Source organism: Bubalus bubalis, chromosome 8 (genome assembly GCF_019923935.1).
Source record: "Bubalus bubalis isolate 160015118507 breed Murrah chromosome 8, NDDB_SH_1, whole genome shotgun sequence".
NCBI lineage: Eukaryota > Metazoa > Chordata > Mammalia > Artiodactyla > Bovidae > Bubalus > Bubalus bubalis.
The window spans coordinates 43,398,836-43,414,928 of record NC_059164.1 but is presented as its reverse complement, the minus strand read 5'-3'; the positions used below and the strand labels follow the sequence as shown (position 1 = coordinate 43,414,928).

The 16,093-nt window shown below is 38.6% G+C and overlaps 1 protein-coding gene across 2 annotated transcripts in view; it reads right to left on the bottom strand.

The window, feature by feature from the left end:
• The window catches only part of LOC102396228 (gamma-secretase activating protein), a 97,275-nt gene that overhangs the window by 49,623 nt on the left and 31,559 nt on the right, over positions 1 to 16,093 (bottom strand). For both annotated transcript variants that reach the window (XM_006049867.4, XM_044946582.2), the window contains 3 exons: positions 15,234 to 15,319; positions 5,137 to 5,214; positions 3,652 to 3,729 (listed from right to left, as the gene is read on the bottom strand). In XM_006049867.4, coding sequence (XP_006049929.2) covers positions 3,652 to 3,729; positions 5,137 to 5,214; positions 15,234 to 15,319 — 242 coding nt within the window. The remainder of the gene's footprint in view (positions 1 to 3,651; positions 3,730 to 5,136; positions 5,215 to 15,233; positions 15,320 to 16,093) is intronic.

Sequence of the window (16,093 nt, the reverse complement as noted above, 5' to 3'; positions counted from 1 at the left end):
GGCAGCACTTAAGTAGAAAAACACAAATCATGATACGGTAGGGCACAATGGAAAGACATCGTGACCTAAATTAACTCCTCATTCTACCACTTACTTAACCAATTAACTAAGGTAGTACTATGTCCCTGGGAAAGGGGGCGTTTGGAAATACATGAGGGTGTTCTAAGCTGTCACAATTATTGAGGCAGAGGGGAGATTTACACGGCCATTTGATGAATGAGTGGGCTCCAAGAATGTCAAATCCCTCAGTGTGCACACAAAAGTTACTGTCTCATCAAAAGTGTCAGTAGCACCTGTGGTAGGCTGACCATCCCAAAGATGTTCATGTGGTAATCCCCAGAGCCTATGAATATGTCACCTCAAGTGATAAAGGAGACCTTGAAGTTGTGATTAAGGATCTTGAGATAGGAGTATCCTGCATTACCCAGTTGGACCCAATGTAATCACAAATGGTTTTATAAGGAAGAAGAGGAAGATCTGACTACAGAAGAGAAGACTATAAGATGATGAAAGAGACTGGAGTGATGTGATCACAAGCCAAGAGATGCTAGCCTTTAGATGCTGGAGGAGGCAAAGAGTCAACTCTTCCCTGAAATCTCCAGAAGGAACCATTTCTACCCCTACCTTGATGCCCTAAGACTTGCTCATTTTAGAATTTTGACCTCCAGAACCACAAGACAATGTGTTGTTTATTTAAGGGCTAAAATTGTGGTGATTTCTTATTGTAGCAATAAACTAATATAAGATCTTCGGGGATCTTCCCAACACAGGGGTTGAACCCAGGTCTCCCACATTGCAGGTGGATTCTTTACCAGCTGAGCCACAAGGGAAGCAGTGCCCCCGATAAGAGACACTAAAAGAAGTTTGAGTACACAACACAGACTTTCTGAGTTTCAGTTTCATTATCTGTAAAGTAGGGATTCTTTACCAACTGAGCTATCAACATTCAGAAAACTAAGATCATGGCATCCAGTCCCATTACTTCATGGCTAATAGATGAAGAAAAAGTGGAAACAGTGGCTGACTTTATTTTGGGGGGCTCCAAAATCACTGCAGATAGTGACTGCAGCCATGAAATTAAAAGACACTTGCTCCTTGGAAGAAAAGTTATGACCAACCTAGACAGCATATTAAAAAGCAGAGACATTACTTTGTCAATAAAGATCCGTCTAGTCAAGGCTATGGTTTTTCTAGTAGTCATGTATGGATGTGAGAGTTGGATTATAAAGAAAGCTGAGCACCAAAAAATTGATGCTTTTGAACTGCGGTGTTGGAGAAGACTCTTGAGAGTCCCTTGGACTGCAAGGAGATCCAATCAGTCCATCCTAAAGGAGATCAGTCCTGAATATTCACTGGAAAGACTGATGTTGAAGCTGAAACTCCAATACTTTAAGTGGCCACCTGATGCAAACAACTGACTCATTTGAAAAGACCCTGATGCTGGGAAAGATTGAAGGTGGGAGGAGATGGGGACGACAGAGGATGAGATGGTTGGATGGCATCACTGACTCAATGGACATGAGTTTGAGTAAACTTCGGGAGTTGGTGATGGACAGGGAGGCCTGGCATGTTGCAGTCCATGGGGTTGCAAAGAGTTGGACATGACTGAGTGACTGAACTGAACTGAACTGAAAGTAGGGATAACATCACCAAGAAAAACTGCTGTAAAGATGAAGAGAACTTAAGCAAAACACTTAGAATATAGTGTTAATTGAGAAAAGACAGTTTTTTAATGTATAAATATATCTCTCTTATATAGAGGTGGTTTGGGGTTCATGAAAAACTTCCCTCAAAACTCTATTCTTTAATATTTAAATCAATATAAGCTCCTTCTAACAGGGTGACACTTCAGGGAAATTACATGCGATAAATTGCAAAAAGACCTCACTCAAAAAGCAATACTGTTGTCATAAAAGTCACCTCTAGAATAGTTTTAATCTTGGGTACAAACTTGTGCCTATGTAACAAAATCTGTTTCAAGAAAGAAAGACAAGTTATGTAAGATAGCCTATTTTTACAATAAGCTCTACTATTTTTGCACTCTCCACACTCTAAAGATCATAGATTAAATCATGGCTGTCCCTATGAAGAGTCATTCCTAGGGGTTAAAAAAAAAAAAAAAAAAAAGGAAGCATACATTTGACCTTGCAAAATGGGAAGTTTTTTTAACGGAAAGTTTCCCACATCACTCTAGAGATGGGATACTGCTATAGCTTTGCTGATAAGAATCAAGTCTCAGACCCAGGAAATCTTATATTTATCTCTCTTACCACAGGATACAGTAGAATCAGGCCTCTCAAAAACAATTTCCCACAGGTTCAGAGCTCATATTAAAAACTGCCACATATTGGCCCACTTAGCATAGGATATCTCCCCTCATCAACAGTATCATTCAAAATAAAAATCTTTTTTTTTGCAACAGTGTGGATAGACCTAGAGAGTATTATGCTTAGTGAAATAAGTCAGATAGAGAAGTAAGAAATATTCTGTATCACTTATATGAAGAATCTAAAAAAATAAAACAATTATCTATAACAAAGCAAAAGCAGACTTACAGAGAACAGATTAGTGGTTACCAGTGAGGAGAGAGAATAAGGGCAAAATAAGGGTAGGAGATTAAGAGGTAGAAAGTAAATAAGCTACAAAGATATATTTTACAGACAAGGAAACATAGCCATTATTTTGTAATAACTTTAAGTGGAGTATAATCTATAAAGTAATGAATCACTGTTGTGCACCTGAAATTAATATAATATTGTGAGTTAATTACACTTCAATTTAAAAGATAAAAAAAAAATTATAAACTTTCTTATCGTTTTGGTTCTTTCTTTGCCCAGTTCCTTTACAAGCTTTTGCCATGATAGTAGGCAAACTGGGAAACAGGGATAAAGAAAATATTAAAGAACCCATCTACTCTAAACCTGAAGTTTTTCTTTTAAAAATACTGTGCCATGTCCCATATGCAGGCAAGCAATAGTTCTGTTTAGTCTTGTACTAACCAATCGGTTTGTGCCCACTCATCCCAACTGTCATGGAAAAGCAGCTTTCCACTGGGAGCCACAATAAATCCCTTCTTTATTGGCTTCATTATAGACTCACTTAATATTTTTTTTTTCACTTAATGTATTTAAGTTTAATACTCAAGTTCCCTTTACCATATTTACTCAGTGAAAAACAACTCACTCAAGCTGATCTATCTATAAATGATTTATGGGACTCAGAAGTTTTTAGCAATTAGTAACAGGGAACAGATGATTTCTCACAGGTTTTTGTCTCTAAAATCAAGGGACAACATGATGTATTATTTCTCATAGGCTTTTAAGAAACATCTCATTCACTATCATCATTTTTATACTAACAAATGATCTTTTAGGATTGCTACTAAAAACACAGGAACACTGACATCCTAGGTTCTAAGAAGGGAGATACATTCTCCCTGCACCATCCCGCCTTTCAAAAAGCTCATTTTGGTGGTGGTAGGGGTGTATCCAGAGAAAACCTTCCCCTATCTGGCTTCAAAAAGGTCAGTCATAGTCATCACAACCTGAGTCCCAAAGAGGCATGAGAAAATGGGGTGCAAAGAAAAAACAAGGCCTAACATGTACCAGAAGGAAAGGTCAGAGCAGAGAGAGACATATGCTGCTCACTCACCAAGGTTGAGAAAAGTAATGCCCTTTGTCACATGTGAGTCAACACTCCCAAGAGTAGTAGTGAAGGTTTTGCTGTGCCCTGTGGAGAGAACACCAAGCCAGAGAAAGGATGTTAAGAAACAAAGAGCTGCAATTCCACCCAAGGCAATGACTACACATCATACTCTCCACACTGAGTAACTGTGAAACTGACAAAGCAAGTATCTTCAGAGTCCTAGAGCTCATGGTTCCCCCCTCATTCTCCAGAAGCCAGCACTGAAGATGGATCACCTGAGTGGAGTCACAAGCCAATAGTTGTTCTGGGCTTACACATAATCTTAGAGCTTAAAAGGTGGGTTGTGCTGGGACAGAAGGATCTGAGGAACTTGACTTAAGAATCCAAGAGATGGAGCAGACCAGGTGGCTCTTTGGCCCTCCTGCCTCTAGGCTCACTGCCACACTCTTGTGGTCATTAAGGCCCTTGAAGGCTTCTCTGAATCACTGAGGAAGCCCACTGTGAGTCAGAGAGGGTGTTTATCTAGTACACTCAGGCTAGTACTGGGCTTCACTTTCCATTCTTCTAACTCTTAATCATGGTTATTAGCTCTTAGTACGACTTTCAGAAAAGTTCTATTTACTGACTTTAATTATTAACCATTTGAAAAAGGTATTAAAATGTTCCACAAATATCAAACTTGTATTATTAAAGCATGCATATAGGTCTTCTGAATTTTCTTCTGTTTTCTTCATTATTAAGTTATTAAACATTTTTTACTTTGATCTCTAACTTCTGAATGTAACATTAGGCAGAATAAAATCTCGTGTGACCTGGCATAGTTTCTTTCGAAAACCCTAATTTTAAATAATTTTAAGTCTACCCACAGTATTATTATATAACTACTAATTTTAAGCAATTAAACAAGCAGAATAAATACTCTTTAGCATGGTTCAGGCTAAAACTATTAAAAGTCAATTTTAAAACTATTAAAGGGCACTCTGATGTCAACTACAGACCTAGAAAAGATTGGACACTTTACTCCTGTCCTCCAGGCTGACTATTGATATATCAATTTCTTGGGCCACAGATGTTATGAAATGAAATAAATCTATCTTAGGTCTAAGAGCTGTTAAAGTCTAAGATGGTAGAAACTTATTTAACTAAAACCTTATGTACCTTTGTAAGCTAAATCTATAGGTACCTTTCAATTAGTAATAATATAAAAATCAAAAACACACCATCAGCAAATACATCCCTTTGCATTGGTCTATAGGCCTGGTAAAAAGATATAGGTCAGGAAAAAATATATATCACACAATATTATTTTAAAAATAACTAGCTAACAACACTCATCATTCATAAATTTCTTTAGGAAATATGTATTATATAGGTACACAGATATATGATGTACTGATCAAATTTGTTATAAGGTAATAAAACTTTAAAATCTATATACTTTGCTATTTGGAAAAAATGATTATGTTAAAAAAAAGAATAAATGAAAAATACCTTTATGAAAGTAAAACACTGAATATGTGATTTGTTCCCAAGAGTCAAAGTTCGGGCAGTAACATACACACAAACTTCCTAGAAGGAAGAAAGTATTTAGTAAAGCTTAAAAGAATCACCGACAAATAAAGTTTCCTAAGCTACTTATCCTTACTGCCATTCCTTTAGATGTTCTGCCTCAATTTACCTCATAGATTATTCCCAAATTCTAGAAATTAACTATTAACATGTTGCTAAGAAATTTCAATTCAACAATTACTCACCACACACTATATGCAATGTATTGTGTAGACTATTGAAGGCTAGGAAAATGAAGAGAGACTTCCATATATGAAATTATGGGAGTCTAGAGAAGTTTACAAAGCTTCATGAGATTCTCCTTATATACATATCCTCCCCTGTGCTCTTTTTAAGTTTGTTCTCCAGCCATTACTAATAGCTATGGACCCCAGTTAATCAAAAATATGTCTCCTTCTTACAGAAAGTTTCCAGTCTTATTATTTATTTACAATGGAAGGCAAACTGAGGCAATGAGAGCGAGTGGTGTGTGAGCCTGTTCCCACCTGTATTTAGGTCACTGAGGTCCATGGCCCAAGGTCAAAGGAGAGCTCCTGGGATAGACTGGTTTTTCCAGATGAGCCCTGACCGCCTTCACTTAGCCCACCACTTCAGAACAACCTCAGCCTGCCCACCCACTTCAATGTGTAAAACTGTCCATTACGTCCAGCAGCTGCTGCCACCTGTTTATCTGGGTAAATTCATCAATGACTTACAAATGACGGCATTATGCTAAAATGGATACTTCTATTCTAATGCTAGCATTTATGTGATCACCTGAAATAGGAGATTTCTAGGGTGGAAAGGAACTTGACAAATCTGGTTCTAGTCCCAGAGTGAATATTAACTAGCTATGTGAACTCTATTATTATTCTACTTCAGTGAATCATTTCCTCTACCATACTCCACTAGAGTTCCTTTGTTAAAAATCATGGTAGGGAAAAAAGGTCCATTTTCCCTAAGAAGGCTATTTCAGGACATATTTAAGCATTCTGTTATAATATTTATCAGTTTTGACTCTTTTAATGATTTTTAAGATTGCAATATATTGTTAGAAATTCATTTTATTGCAATATTTTCAACATGAAATGACAAAAAGAATAACTTTATCAGATTAAAAAAGGTAACAATTCTATTAGATTTTAAATTACCATTATGCTTAATGACCACACAATAATACCTTTATTTAAAACTACAGCAGACTCACTAAGAGTAAAATAATGCTATACTAAAGCATAAACAAAAATAGTAATTAAAAGTTACCAAAGTCCCATGTACCACTTTGAATACTTTCATATAGTAAACATTCTATATGTTTACTATAGAATGTAAACCTATTGGTTTATCCTGTTCTTTTATGTTTTATGATCACAAGGACAAAGACATTTTTAGCAGACAGATAAAACTTCAGCCTCTGTCTGACAATAAAGAAATAAGAATTAAAATAAGGTACCACATTTTCCCTTAAAAATTAACAAAGTTTTAAAAATTATAATCAATTCTGCCAATGGAAGAACAATCTCAAATAACAGTAATGAAAAGGTGAACTAGTACAACCTCTCTGAAAAACAGTTTTGCACAGAATGAAATATATTCACACCTGTTGACCCAGCAATTGTTCTTTTAGGAATCTGTCCTGAGGAATGAGCATGAAATGTAAACAATATAAGGAAGATTATAATCTGCATTCTAGAAAAAAAATCTCTACACACCATTCTTTAGAGAATCGAGGTTATTGTTTTCCTTGTTTTGAAGAAAGTTAACATGAGATGTAGAATAAACTTACGTAAAAACATACACTGAAAGCCATATTAGATTTCATAGCAAGTATCTCCAAACAGGTTGTAGCTTAGTCACCCTTCTCAATCCCAAAGAGGGGAAAAAGACACAGCAAGGGGAAATGGACTGTGCACAGGCTCTGCAAACCTGTCCCGCTCCTAGAATTTTCTCTGATAGCGTCAATGTTCTAAATCTGGTTCTAAATCTGGTAGCTATGAGCCACATGTGACTACTGAGCATTTAAAAGACAGCTACTGTGACTGACAAACTCCTTTTAAATTTTATTTGATTTTAACAACTTAAATAGCTGCACATGGCTAGTGGCTACCATACTGGACAACACAACTCTGGAGCACTGGTTCTCACCTCTGAAAGCACATTAAAGCTTCCTGAGTTCACAGATACCTAGGCTCCATTTGAGACCACTAAATCAGAATCTCTGGGGCTGATACTCAGGCATCAGTATTTTTTAAATTTGCCTGAATCATATTAATTGAAATCTCTAAGCCTCAGTTTCTTCATCTGTAAATAAAGAAAACATAGCACCTCCTTCATATGGTTCTAATATGAGTGTTAAATGAGATAATATGTATAAAGCTCTGGCAAAAAAGTTATATGTAGTCATAAAGGTTAGCTGCTATTATTATTATTCCAGAATAATTTTGCTGCTATTTATGAGTTGAGGGAAGTCAGAGTTTGGGGGGGGGGGGGGGGAAGCATGCTCTTAATGGTGTATCCAGAGATGTTTAATGAATATTCATCAATGATGAAGATAATATCTCAAAGTTGGCTAGCCTGGGGGAAACCATTTGGACAATGAAAGCTATTATGGACAAAGTTTTCCAAGGGAAATTATCTCATTGTAAAAAGCTCTATAAAATGCTAAACAGAGGCCTAATTCTGGGAACTTGTGAAGGGCAACTCTTACAATTAAATGTGCAGGACGGAGAAGTTACACTTTTCACCCCTCACCACCTCCCAGTAGGTGGTGCACAAGAAAGAATTACAGCCACTACAGACTCAGAACACACAGAGCATTCTAAGTACCACTTCAGGGTTGACTCTCAAGATAGAGAGTGCAGTCTTTCCTTCAGTGCTTTAGAAAGTCCCTGATTTGGGCTTCTCTGGTAGCTCAGCTGGTAAAGAATCCGCCTGCAGTGCAGGAGATCCTGGTTCGATTCCTGGGTTGGGAAGACCCCTGGAGAAGGGGTAGGCTACCCACTCCAGTATTCCTGGGCTTCCCTGGTGTCTCAACTGGTAAAGAATCCGTCCACAATGCAGGAGACCTGGGTTTGATCCCTGTCAGCGATCAATGCAAAGAAATAGAGGAAAACAACAGAATGGGAAAGACTAGAGATCTCTTCAAGAAAATTAGAGATACCAAGGGAACATTTCATGCAAAGATGGGCTCAATAAGGACAGAAATGGTATGGACCTAACAGAAGCAGAAGATATTAAGAAGAGGTGGCAAGAATACACAGAAAAACTGTACAAAAAAGATCTTCACGACAAAGATAATCACGATGGTGTGATCACTCACACTCACCTAAAGCCAGACATCCTGGAATGTGAAGTCAAGTGGGCCTTAGAAAGCATCACTATGAACAAAGGTAGTGGAGGTGATGGAATTCCAGTTGAGCTATTTCAAGTCTTAAAAGATGATGCTGTGAAAGTGCTGCACTCAATATGTCAGCAAATTGGGAAAACTCAGCAGTGGCCACAGGACTGGAAAAGGTCAGTTTTCATTCCAATCCCAAAGAAAGGCAATGCCAAAGAATGCTCAAACTACCGTACAATTGCACTCATCTCACACACTAGCAAAGTAATGCTCAAAATTCTCCAAGCCAGGCTTCAGCAATACATGAACCGTGAGCTTCCAGATGTTCAAGATGGATTTAGAAAAGGCAGAGGAACTAGAGATCAAATTGCCAGCTGGATCATAAATAAAGCAAGAGAGTTCCAGAAAAATATCTATTTCTGCTTTATTGACTATGCCAAAGCCTTTGACTGTGTGGATCACAACAAACTGGAAAATTCTGAAAGAGATGGGAATACCAGACCACCTGACCTGCCTCTTGAGAAACCTGTGTGCAGGTCAGGAGCAACAGTTAGAACTGGACATGGAACAACAGACTGGTTCCAAATAGGAAAAGGAGTACATCAAGTCTGTATATTGTCACCCTGCTTATTTAACTTCTATGCAGAATACATCATGAGAAATGCTGGGCTGGAAGAAGCACAAGCTGGAATCAAGATTGCCGGGAGAAATATCAATAACCTCAGATGTTCAGATGATACCACCCTTATGGCAGAAAGTGAAGAACTAAAGAATCTCTTGATGAAAGTGAAAGAGGAGAGTGAAAAAATTGGCTTAAAGCTCAACATTCAGAAAACTAAGATCATGGCATCCAGTCCCATCACTTCATGGCAAATAGATGGGGAAACAGTGGCTGACTTTATTTTTGGGGGCTCCAAAATCACTGCAGATGGTGACTGCAGCCATGAAATTAAAAGACGCTTACTCCTTGGAAGGAAAGTTATGACCAACCTAGACAGCATATTAAAAAGCAGAGACATTACTTTGCCAACAAAGGTCCGTCTAGTCAAGGCTATGGTTTTTCCAGTAGTCATGTATGGATGTGAGAGTTGGACTATATAGGAAGCTGAGCGCCGAAGAATTGATGCTTTTGAATTGTGGTGTTGGAGAAGACTCTTGAGAGTGCCTTGGACTGCAAGGAGATCCAACCAGTCCATCCTAAAGGAGATCAGTCCTGGGTGTTCATTGGAAGGATTGATGTTGAAGCTGAAACTCCAATACTTTGGCCACCTGATGTGAAGAGCTGATTCATTTGAAAAGACCCTGATGTTGGGAAAGATTGAGAGCAGGAGGAGAAGGGGACAACAGAGGATGAGATGATTGGATGGCATCACCAACTCAATGGACATGGGTTTGGATAGACTCCAGCACGTCTGGATAGGGACTCCAGGAGTCCCTATCCAGGTGATGGATAGGGAGGCCCGGCATGCTGTGGTTCATGGGGTCACAAAGAGTCTGACACGACTAAGCGACTGAACTGACTGACCCACTCCAGTATTCTGGCCTGGAGAATTCCATGGACGGTATAGTCCATGGGCTCGCAAAGAGTCGGACACAACTGAGCAACTCAGATAGGGTGTGCAGTCTTTCATTCAAGACTTTAGAAAGTCCCTGATTCACCCTCTTATTGTTAAAAATGTATTAGAAAAAAACTATAGGAACTCATAATCCTAATATATCAGTGGTCTGACATTAACAGAGCACTTTTGCCCACCACTAACTCTTATGATCAGCTTCATCATCAAGATTTTAACCTTGAAATCTCTGAAAGGTAGCAGATTTCATTTCTGAGGGCAGGAAAATTCAGGGCCACGATGCTTTCAAGAATGTAAGAAGCGACAGTGAAAGGACAAAGCACTCTCAATGACCATATGCAACAACTGAAAACAAACGTTATTACAGCATCAGCATGAATGCAATAGTTGAAATAAGTAGAGTTTGTAAAAGGTCCTGAGTCTGTTGGCATTTCTTTCATGAACCATGTTTTCTGTTCTCCACACTAGTGGAAAACTAAGCTTCTTATTATAGAGGGAGCCATATAGGGATTAGACTATTTGCGCCTTTCTCCATTTGCTGAACTAGGTATTTGTTTTAATCACAAAGTTCCAAAAGCTGTTTTTGAAAAGTAATTTGGGAAATACATGAACTGACAACTTATGAGTTGAAAATAAAAAGGGTGCTTCTCTTGGTTTATTTCATCTTAAATCTGAAAGCACCTCATTTGAAACAGGCTTATTTTTTTTATTTCAAAGTTGACTGTGAAAAGCAAGGCTCCTAGACATCACTGAGAAAGGAAAAACAGGCTCTTTCACATCTTTTGCAAAATTGACCTAACATTTCTTAAGATATGTCATAGATAGCCTATTTATAAACTACTACTATTTGTGAGAAATTCCTATGGGAATAAAATAAAACAGAATACAATCTTTACAGAATAAAAGCCTAAAATGATTATTTATATCCAACAAATTTAAAGTAAGTAGCAGGGAAGAACCAACTCTGGGGGCACCACATGAACTCTGGATCTCATTACATCTCACCTTCTAAGCAAATTCACTCTATTAGTTATTTCTCTCTGCTGTATATTGTCATCTTTTCTTTTCCACTAAATATCCTATAAGCATTCAAACATACGACAGTCTCTACCATCTCAAAAAATAATACCCCCACAATTCCACTTCCCCATACAGCTGCTGCCTCTCTTATGCATGTACATGTTGCTATAATTTTTCAATTCTTACATGAGATTTCACCCAGCACAATCAAGATTTTACCTCAATCACCCAGCACAAACCACACACAGTAACTTCCACGCAGCCATAACCCAATGGGCTCCATTTCTCACCACCTACTAAAAGTCACTCTTGTTTATGAAACCCCCTCGGCTCTTGGCTGCTACAACATCTCACTTGGTTTCCCTCTTCTCTCCCCATACTCTTTCCTTTTTCTTTGGATGTTCCACATAAGCTTTGTATATTTATGTCCAGATCTAATTGCTAAACCTCCTCCCTTTTTTGACCCTTTACTTGTGTGAGATGAGTGCAACTGTACAATAGTTCGAGCATTCTTTGTCATTGTCTTTCTTTGGAATTAGAATGAAAACTGACCTTTTCTAGTCCTGTGGCCACCGCTGAGTTTTCCAAATTTGCTGGCATATTGAGTGCAGCACTTTCACAGCATCATCTTCTAGGATTTGAAATAGCTCAACTGGAATTCCATCATCTCCACTAGCTTTGTTCATAGTGATGCTTCCTAAGGCCCACTTGACTTCACATTCCAGGATGTCTGGCTCTAGGTGAGTGATCACACCATCGTGATTATCTCAGTCATGAAGATCTTTTTTGTGTAGTTTCTATGTATTCTTGCCACCTCTTCTTAATATCTTCTGCTTCTGTTAGGTCCATACCATTTCTGTCCTTTATTGTGCCCACCTTTGCATGAAATGTTCCCTTAGTATCTCTAATTTTCTTGAAGAGATCTCTAGCCTTTCCCATTCTGTTGTTTTCCTCTATTTCTTTGCATTGATCGCTGAGGAAGGCTTTCCTATCTCTCCTTGCTATTCTTTGGAACTCTGCATTCAAATGGGTATATCTTTCCTTTTCTCCTTTTGCCTTTGGCTTCTCTTCTTTTCACAGCTATTTGTAAGGTCTCCTCAGAGAATCATTTTGCCTTTTTGCATTTCTTTTTCTTGAGGATGGTCTTGATCCCTGCCTCCTGTACAATGTCATGAACCTCCATCCATAGTTCTTCAGGCACTCTGTCTATCAGATCTAATCCCTTGAATCTATTTGTCACTTCCACTGTATAATCATAGGGATTCAACTTAGGTCATACCTGAATAGTCTAGTGGTTTTCGCTACTTTCTTCAATTTAAGTCTGAATTTGGCAATAAGGAGTTCATGATCTGAGTCACAGTCAGCTCCCAGTCTTGTTTTTGCTGACTGTATAGAGCTTCTCCAACTTTGGCTGCAAAGAATATAATCAATCTGATTTCGGTATTGACCATCTGGTGATGTCCATGTGTAGAGTCTTCTCTTGTGTCTTCTCTTGGGATTCCCTGATGGCTCAGTTGGTAAAGAATCTGCCTGCAATGTGGGAGACCTGGATTCGATCCCTGGGTTGGGAAGATACCCTGGAGAAGGGAAAGGCTATCCACTCTAGTATTCTGGCCTGGAGAATTCCATGGACTCACAAGAGACTGACCCAGACTTGCGTGTGAGTATCCAGGAGTCTCTGGCATAGGTGTGGGTCAGCTGTGGCCTGCTGCAGGGCTGGGGGCACTGAGTGCAGCAGTGTGTGCATGGGACCTTTTGAAGGAGGTCACCATTATCTTTGTTACCTCCACCATAGTTTGGCCTCAGGCCAAATAACAGGGAGGGAACACAGTCCCACCCATTGACAGAAAATTGGATTAAAGATTTACTGAGTATGGCTCTGCCCATCAAAACAAGACCCAGTTTCCACCTCAGTCAAGTCCCTCCCATCAGGAAGCTTACATAAGCCTCTTATCCTTCTCCATCAGAGGGCAGACAGACTGAAAACCACAATCACAGAAAACTAACCAATCTGATCACATGGACCACAGCCTTGTCTAAGTCAAAAAAACTATGAGCTACCCAAGTGCTACCCAAGACGGAGGGGTCATAGTGGAGAATTCTGACAAAACGTGGTCCACTGGAGAAGGGAATGGTAAACCACTTTAATATTCTTGCCTTGAGAACCCCATGAACAGTAAGAAAAGGCAAAAAGATAGGAGACTGAAAGATGAACTCCTCAGGTCGGTAGGTGCCCAGTATGGTACTGGAGATCAGTGGAGAAATAACTCCAGAAAGAAGAGACAGAGCCAAAGCAAAAACAACACACAGTTGTGGATGTGACTGGTGATGTAAGTAAAGTCCGAAGCTGTAAAGAGCAATATTGCATAGGAACCTGGAATGTTAGGTCCAAGAATCAAGGCAAATTGGAGGTGGTCAAACAGGAGATGGCAAGAGTGAACATCGACATTTTAGGAATCAGTGAACTAAAATGGACTGGACTGTGGGAATTTAACTCAGATGACCATTGTATCTAGCACTGTGGGCAAGAATCCCTCAGAAGAAATTGAGTAGCCATCACAGTCAACAAAAGAGTCTGAAATGCAGTACTTGGATGCAATCTCAAAAACGACAGAATGATCTCTGCCATTTCCAAGGCAAACCATTCAATATCACAGTAATCCAAGTCTATGCACTGACCAGTAATGCTGAAGCAGCTGAAGCTGAATGGTTCTATGAAGACCTACAAGACCTTCTAGAACTAACACCCAAGAAAAATGTCCTTTTCATTATAGGGGACTGGAATGCAAAAGTAGGAAGTCAAGATATACCTGGAATAACAGGCAAATTTGGCCTTGGAGTACAGAATGAAGCAGGGCAAAGGCTAATGGAGCTTTGCCAAGAGAACACACTGGTCATAGCAAACACCCTCTTCCAACAACATAAGAGAAGCCACCCTCATCTCTTGCTAAAATCCTCCCATGGTCTGCGAGGCCCTACATGACCTGGCCCCTGCCAACCTCTTCAGATCTCTCTACCAATACTTTTCCTATTGCTCACTCTTCTGCAACTAGTCACCCTGTTCTTAGCTCACATACATCCTTCAAGTATCAAGGGAAATATTATTTCCTGCCCTAAATTCCCCGAGACTGGTTTATAGAGGGACTTGTGGGCTTGAAGGAGACCCGAAATGGAGAGAAAACTATGAGCTGCATTTTGAAAGAGTGAGGTGGAAAAGGAAGCAATTTTCAGGACTAAGAATGCATTGGCTGAGGTAAAACATACTTGTACATATTTGAACATACTATAACAGTATCTTCTATTAAACCTCCACTATATGCTCTCATGGCTCCCTATAATTCTCATTCATAAAATGTACCATGATTCTATTCAAATACTATGTGTGCACTTAATGACCAACATCCGTACTAAGTACTAACTTTCTATTAATGCTCCATAAGTGATAGATCAATGAATACCACATAATATGGCTTTAAATGAATGTAATTTTAGTCCAAGCACTACTTAACTCTAATAGTAACTGTCCACTCAAGTTGGAGTATTAAATATGGCTATTAGATTTAGTTATTAGAGTTGATTACTTAGATGATTATTAAAGTTAATGAGCAGTTTTTTCATGAGATTCATTGACTGTAATCATACTCCTCTCCTCTCATTTTCAGGCATTATTTCCCCCCATCCCTATTTCTTCTATCTATAATAAACAGGTCTTAAGAGATGGAATACTGTACACTCACAATTTGTATGTGAAGATTTGATTGTCAGCTCAGTAGGTTATAGCATGGCTTTAGAACTTCAACATCAGTAAGCCAGACACAAAAAGTATGTCATTTCTTTACAATTAAGCAGGTGAGAAAATGTAGCTTGATTAAATATGAACCCAGCCCCTCTACTAGAGAAATAATACAAAGAAAAACTTTTAGAACAATAGCTTGACTGTGGCTTCTTTTACACAGACAGCAAATGTACAAAATTACAGTGGAGAAGTTAATTTGGTATGTAAATAGCCACATAATCACTTATGTTCAGGATCCATATAGCTGAACAACGGCTAAATATATGGAACTCAAGTAACACTAAGTAAATTGACAAATACAACCCGGTTCTACCTGTATGGTTGGTAAAAACACATAAGGTCAGGTGTTCGGATAATTCCTCTTTGTCTTGAAGATCACTATATCCAAAGTTGACAAGTCTAAGAACATAAAGGATAAGAATTTACAAATAAGTTCCCTCATAAAAGATGTGAGTAACCACTATAATTTATCCACATGTCTTTGAGAAATTTAAGTAGACAACGTGTCTTTTTGTTAAAATAAATAATTAAAACAATAAATTTTCAATCCTTAGTCCAGGAAGATCCCATACACTGCAGACAGCAACTAAATCCATGTGCCACAAATACTGAGCTTCTGGTCTAGAGCCCAGGAACCCTGACTACTGAGCCCTTGTGCCACAACCACTGAAGCCTTCATGCCCTAGAGTCCGTGTTCCACAAGAGAAGCCACCATAATGAGAAGCTACTAGAGAGTAGTCCCCGCTTGCCACAACCAGAGGAAAGCCCACACAGCAATGAAGACCCAACACAGCCAAAAAATAAATAAATAGAATTATTTTTTTAAAAACAGTAATTTTTTAAAATACATGGTACATAAATGGCAATAGGGAAAAGGATACACAATATTTCAACTTTTGTCTAATTTTAAAATAATGATGCTACATTTCAAAATAAACAGAACTGAATATTCATATATGATAAAATAAAGCTAGTGAAACGTAGCATTTTGCAATTATCATTAATTCAGGAAGACTTTAATTTCTTCTGTGCACTTATGGCTTTGAGTCTATTTTTTCAAAAGTATCTCCTGTTTTTACTAAATGTAAAATAGTCTAGGGCGGGGGGGGAAAGCAATAGACTCAGCTGAGCTATAAGTGGATTGACCTGAGACATCCTCTTTGATGGCAACAA